This window comes from Morus notabilis, unplaced genomic scaffold (assembly GCF_000414095.1).
Source record: "Morus notabilis unplaced genomic scaffold, ASM41409v2 Scaffold158, whole genome shotgun sequence".
Taxonomy (NCBI): Eukaryota; Viridiplantae; Streptophyta; class Magnoliopsida; order Rosales; family Moraceae; genus Morus; species Morus notabilis.
In genome coordinates, this window is record NW_010364156.1 from 190,140 (window position 1) to 196,994 (window position 6,855).

A 6,855-nucleotide genomic window follows, 5' to 3' on the forward strand; every position below is an offset into this window, starting at 1 on the left:
GGAACCGTCTAGGAGGGGAGGACGTGAAACTGAACCGCCTTCTTTTAAAAAATCCATACCCGCTGTAACAGACCAGTTTCCAAAATCTCACCAAGCAAACTGTTAGTGAACCGCTCTGATACCAATTGTTAGGTTCGTTTTTGTCGCTAGTGTCACAGAGAGTGTTATAACACTTTACTGTAACACTTTTTTAACAACAAATATGAAATTAAACCAGCAAAACATCAATGCAGGAAAATAATGCAAAAACATAAAAGACACCATAAAATGATATCGCAGTTCGGTGCGCACACCTACTCTGCGGGGCCACGCCCAGACATTGAACAATTCACTAAGTTCCAAAAGGTTTCAAAACACCAACCGGACTTATACACTCAAAGACTCCCTCTTTGACGTTGTCGCCGTCGTGTCGAATCTCCTTAATGGCCTTATCCAGCGAGCACCACTCGTCTTTAACTGCACGGTGAAATCCCTTCGACTGGCAGTGCGTTTCTCCCAAAAGCTTATAATCCTTCTCCCGAAGAGCGATCTTCAATCAACACTCAAATGCTCACTATCTCATAGATTTTTCTCTGAATATTTTCAATTAAAATCCCTCTTAAATATTTTTTGTCTATTCTCTCTTGAATTGCCGCAGCTTACCTTTTCTCTTTAGGTGGTATATATAAAAATATATGTTGGACTCTTTGAAAGAATTAGTTCCCCGATTCTCTTAATCACCACCTTTGAATTACAGACCAAATCCTTTTTACTAGCTGTCAAGCCATCTCACCCAATTACTTCTTGTACAACACCTTATACACATGCATTGCACCATGCATCTTTTGTCAACGATAACTACACCCAATAAAGGTAATATCTCATCCATTAATCACCAATAAAGCCGCCAGCCCCAATGACAGTAAGGAGACTATAATTTCCATGATTCTTTCCTTAGATGAACCGGCCATAATGCTCCAGCGTAGGTTAACCAAGTAAAATGAGCAGATGTCTATTTTAGAATGCATTACAACCAGTTTGTCAAAAATATGCCAACCTAAAATTACAAAATACACTAACACATATATAGGTGTTTGATCTGGCTTAGCAACCAATACTACATCGGTGTAAAATTTATCGGTGTATCTTATACCTAAACACGGCGGAACGCTGACGTTGAAGAAGCCAAACTGAAATCTGCCATTAGCAGAAACGAGCAATTTTTCGGACGAGAACAGGACTTGGCCTGGTTTGATGGTGTTGTTCTTCTGTGCGTGAGAAAGGCTAGAGCAAAAATACGTCAAAATAAGGATTGACAAAACCGCACGGCTTAGTACTGCTTCAACTTTATCAGCCATTATTGCTGGTATAGCATTCCGATCTTAAGCTGTTTCTATATATGTTCAAGAGTTCATCTCTGTAACAAGTATTTTATTTCAGCTGGAAGAGTCAAAATTTTTAGCAGAATAAGCACATGGACACCACGCGGAATACAGAGAGTATCCATTGTTTATTTGAGAGTTAATTAATTAGATAATGCTAGTTGAGAAAGTAAGTGCATCGTGAGGGCATTTTTAACAAATCAAAGTTGAATTTATATGTCAAAAGTCGGCTTGTTATCTTACATAGTATTATTTCATTAAAATTCTTGGTTCCTTGGGGTACAAATATTCCCAAAAACCCATTTGGTGGATGCCTAAGGTTGAAGCAATGCCTAATTGAAATCTTCAATCAACTGAAGCTATAAAAAATTTGTCAAAGTTGTTTCAGTTACTAGAGCCCTTCTACACACAAACGTGACTAAATCAGGAGCATAACGATCTTTGTCTTAATCCTTCAAGCTAAGTAAAGTATTTTCATAACAGCTGTAGAGAGAAGAGACAAAAAATCACTAGAGGGAGAAGACCATTAACAAAAACGAGCTGATCGGGTTCATGATCTGACCTACCTTTATAAGTTGTCCTTTCTGTTTTTTCAGTTGATGTCGTTACATGATGTTTTTGTCGTTTTCTCAGTAATGGCAGTTTGGGGTTGTTACGCCGAAATTCGTTTTTTTGATGTTTTTGTCCTCTTATGTGATGTCGTTTCCAGTTTATCTTTTGTTGTTCTTATGTCATTTTCCAAATTAATTTTCGTTTTCTGCTGTTTTCCCAGTAAATGTCGTTCTTTTAAAATTGTGGTTTATTTAGTTCGTGTCTTGTTTCTATCAAAATGTTGTTGCTGCTGCTATTGTTCTTTGTAGTGTTAATACCGTTTATAGATACCTTTTTTTTTTTTTTGAAGTTTATGTCGTTTATTGAGAATATTGTGTTGTGTGATGTCGTTTATTTTAGCTTTTTGTTCTGTTTTCTTGATGTCCTTTACTGTCTGTTGTCATTAACTTATTCTGTTATCTCTGTTTCCCAGGTTGTAACAACTTTCCGAGTTATTGTTGCCTTTTCCATTTAATGTCTTTTTTTATGTTATTGTCGTTTATTTTATCATTGTCGTTTTTGATACGTTCCATATATATTGTCCTTTTTGGCGCTAACGTCGTTTTCATGTTAGTTTCGTTTTATTTTTGCTGTCGTTTTCTAGTCATGTTATCTTTAAGCCTTTGTGGTTTCAAGTGTTATTGTTGTTTATTGTGTTGTTATTGGAGTTATTATTGTTTATCGATTAAGATATGGCTATTTACTGAATTCTAAGGAATTTTCCTTTTGAGCGGGGAAAAAGAAAAGAGATAGAGAGGAAAAATCTAATGAACAAACAGATTGTGAATAAGAAAGCCTAATTGTTAAAACCAACTTGGAGAGGAATGAAATGAATAGAACATGACAGAGAAACAGTAAGATGGGTTTTATACTCCTAATTTTAAAAGTATCTTTCCACCAAAAAAAATAAGTAACAATAAAAAACTGATAATTAGATCAACAAAATTAGAAACAAAGATAGTTTGTCTATTTGTAAGATAAGTCAAAAGTAAAATAGTAATGTATATCTCGTTGTAAAATTGTCAAAAGTAATTTCATCTTTTTGTAAGATAAGTCAAAAGTAGAATAGTATTATCGGATAAGAATCTTATCCTATATAAAGTAGGCCGTCCTCTTGAAACAAATATCAAAAAGTAATTATTATCTTGTCGATAAGGATCTTATCTTGTAAGCTTTGTACCTCAGGCTGGGCTATATAAATGTATAACATATAAGCACACTTTCAAACGGGGAACTAATTCTTCCCATGCCGCTTAATTCCTTTGGCTGCTGATCAAACTTTTACCCTGGTTCGAATACTGTAATAGACGTAGGTACTGAAGAACTTTCCTGGTTTGTTCCATAAGAATTCGAGTCATGCATTTGAAGCTGAAAGGGAACCGACACTCGCTTTGGAACAGGTAGAGGCACACTTTGGTTGAAAATCATTTGAAGCACATCTGCCATTGTTGGCCTATCTGCTGCGCAGTCTTGGAGACACAGCAGACCCACACGAATGCATCTCACAATTTGTGGTCTAGCAGAATAATCGGCTAATAATGTTGAATCTATCAGCTCTGTAACGCTACCTTCTTTCCATAGTTCCCAAGCCTGAAAATTGACCAATTCGGACAAAGTAATGACCAACTTAAGCTTAATATTAATGCAGAGACATTTATATAATATTTAGAGGATTGATCATAAGTATGACTTACATATCCCACCAAGTTTAGGGAGCATTCTGGACTGTAAAAGCCAGTGTTCCTCCGGCCGCTGACAATCTCAAGCAACAATACTCCAAAGCTGTAGATATCCGAAGAAATTTCCCTCCATGGCATACTCCAGTGACATGTAACCACTTTAACAAGCCATCAAAAAAAGTAAGTACTAACAAAAACTTGCATCTAAATAAAGTGCAGGAACACCAACAAGTTTACTTTCTATGTTCCAACAATCCTGTCTGTATTTGCATCCGATTCATTTCGCCAGAAGATTCTAGCCATACCAAAGTCTGAAATTTTGGGATTCATATCTTTATCAAGCAGGATATTACTTGCCTTGAGATCTTTGTGAATGATTCTCAGCCTAGAATATCTATGCAAATAGAGAAGCCCTTGTGCAATGCCTTCAATGACGTTGTAGTGTTTTTTCCAATCCAACAACTCTCTTCTTGTTGGATCTGTAATATGCTGTGTGTGAATAATTTGTATCTTATTTGCTTAAAGTCAAAGAGAGATGGATGTGCAGGAAATGAAACTGCCAAAGAACTGCATATGCGTACCAAAGAGAAAGAAGTCTAAGCTCTTGTTGGGCATGTACTCGTTGATCAACATCTTCTCATCACCTCTGACACAACAATCCAAGAGTCTAACAAGATGCAAATGTTGGAGCTTGGCTATTAGTATCAGCTCATTCTTGAACTCCACAAGTCCTTGTAGGGAACTCCTTGAAAGCCGTTTGACTGCTATTTCTTGCCCCTCAAGCAATTTTCCCTAGTTCATATTGTATAATTTATTATCTAAATTAATGTACTCTTAGAGCAGAACAGCGGATCAGGCTCTAAAACCTACCTTAAATACTGGACCAAAACCACCCTGGCCAAGTTTATTTTCAGGGGAGAAGTTTTCTGTGGCAGCCAAAATGGAAGCAAAACTGAAAAGCTTCAAATCCTTACCTTTCTTTCCATCAAAGCCAATGATTTCTTCTGTATTATTAAATCCTTCTGAATTTGTCAGCTCTTTCAGTATTGATTCCTCCTTTTTCTCTGTTCCAAAAAAATATTGCATTGTTAGACACCAATGCTGCTTTATTTTTATTTTTATTTATTTATTAACACTTAAAGATATCTACAGGACATAAAAGCTCACCTTGTAATCTCTTTCTCCTTAAATAACATAAAAAACCAGAGAAAAGTACAACTACAACAGCCACAGTAGAAACGATGGCCCATATCCACCATTTCTTACCCAAACCTATTAAGGAAACTAGAGACAGCAAGCCTTATGCGAATCATTAAGAGACAGGAAGCTAGAGAGTATCTTACCACTATTTGATTCTGGTTTTGGATTACTAATAATTGGGAAGCTTGAGTTTACAACGCGAAGTACGGTTCCACTTCCATCATAACTTTGTTCTTTATTTGGCCCCCCTAGTCGAGAAACGACATCCCGTTTCATCCAGGTTGAATGTCTCGAAACCAACACAAGAGCAATTTTTCCAGCACCGGTCCCAACAATCACTAAGATTAATGCTTGAATTGCCATCCACATACCAAGTTGAATTCGACTTATCTTCTAGAAACCTGCCCTGGAGCAGCTCAATCTTATCGCTTCTGCTCCTACACACAGGCAGTTGTTGCTCAGCACACCCGCTTACCACATAATCCCCATTGCATTGACTTATCTCGGTTGTACTAGAACTCAAATTACCATAACTAATCATGCCGTCCGGGGTCAACTGCAGACTCAAATAATGGCCGGAATAACTGAAGAAGCTATCTGTCTCATTAGAAACATAACTAATGTGTCCTTACCGAATATGTCCCCGACCGATAAGCTTGTCCAATACAATTCCCCTCGGCGTCTAATGACCGATACTCCTCCAGAATGGTTTGCTGCGCTGCTGTCATTATATTCGAGTGTAAGAGCCCCAGGGCACCAAGAAGTAAGAACCCATCTTTTACCTGTTCTCAGGCTCTTGCCTAGTTTCATACCGGGAAATAACGTACCTGTGGGATAATCAAAGCTTTCCCACAAGACCCGCTTCACACTTCCATTTGAGTTCAATTCCTACACTGCCAAATTTCCAGAATTCTCAGGAGTAGCTACAGAGTTCGGAGCTGTTTGGTTAGAGTTCAATGGGATTGGATCGCCTTCACCGCGCGTAATCTTCAGTAATCCATTGGAGTCTAGTGTGAGAGTGATATTGACTCCAGATATAGGCTCTCCTGGCTTAGCAACCCAGACAGTGTGGTCATAATCTGCATAAGTTTAGCGTATTCCTAAATACCCTTTTGCCCTCCAATAATTGATGTTGAAGAAGACTAACTGAAATCTGCCATCAGCGGAAACAAGCCTTTTTAGCCGAGTAGGGTAGAACTTGGCCTGGTTTGATGGTGTTGTTCATCTGTGCGTGAGAAAGGATTGCCCAGAAACATGACAAAACCAAGATTAACAAAATTGCACGGCTTTCTACAGCCATTGCTGGTGCGTGGTAAGAGACTTCCGATCTTGAAGATGTTTTTTGTGTTTGTCTAACTGTGTAATTAAGTATTTTGCTTTCGTTGGTAGATTGAATCAAAGTCAAAATTTTACGAATGTTGGTTTCTCAAACCGGATTTTCAAAAAAAAATTGTGCGGAAACGTGGTATCGATCGAATCACATAAATTAAAATTTAATGTGATCATTATTTTATGTTAATTTAACTACAAAGATATTAAAAAGAAGAATGAGAATTTTACCGTCGCTCGATTAAGACGTAAATCTTGAACTCCTCTAACACCGTCTTAAGCTCTTAAATTCTAAGAACATCACAATTCTTTCTCAACGTATCTCTGAATTAACGTGAACTCGAACGTGTGAGCATTCTAATGGATTTCTTAACACATGAGATTGATAAATAAGAAAGTCACCTATAGTTATCACTCACTTTCTCAAAAGTATGTGATGGCTCTTAAAAAATTTTCTTTGATTTTTCTTTTATTCTCTCATTTTTTCTTTTTCCTTTTTAAAAAAAAAAAACCTTTTGTTTCTCTCCGTGCGGCAAAAACTACCGGACTAATTTCTTTTCTTCTTAGTTAATGTGCAGCCGCACATTTCCTTTTTTCTCATGGTGAGGAAAGCACCTTTCCTCCCACTTCTTGCTTTTTTTTTTTTTTTTTTTTTGAGGAAACGACGTTTCCTTTCTTTTACATATATATATATA

General features: G+C 37.1%; 1 protein-coding gene across 1 annotated transcript; it reads right to left on the reverse strand.

Annotated features, from left to right (window-relative positions):
• Positions 1-3,140: 3,140 nt before the first annotated feature.
• Positions 3,141-4,627, reverse strand: LOC21390445 (G-type lectin S-receptor-like serine/threonine-protein kinase At1g67520; the record flags this gene model as incomplete). The annotated part of the gene is given in 6 exon segments (XM_024170624.1): positions 3,141-3,542; positions 3,647-3,749; positions 3,751-3,789; positions 3,861-4,110; positions 4,213-4,423; positions 4,502-4,627. Coding segments are annotated over 6 exon segments (1,038 nt in total), but the record flags the coding sequence as incomplete, so codon positions are not given.
• Positions 4,628-6,855: the final 2,228 nt, after the last annotated feature.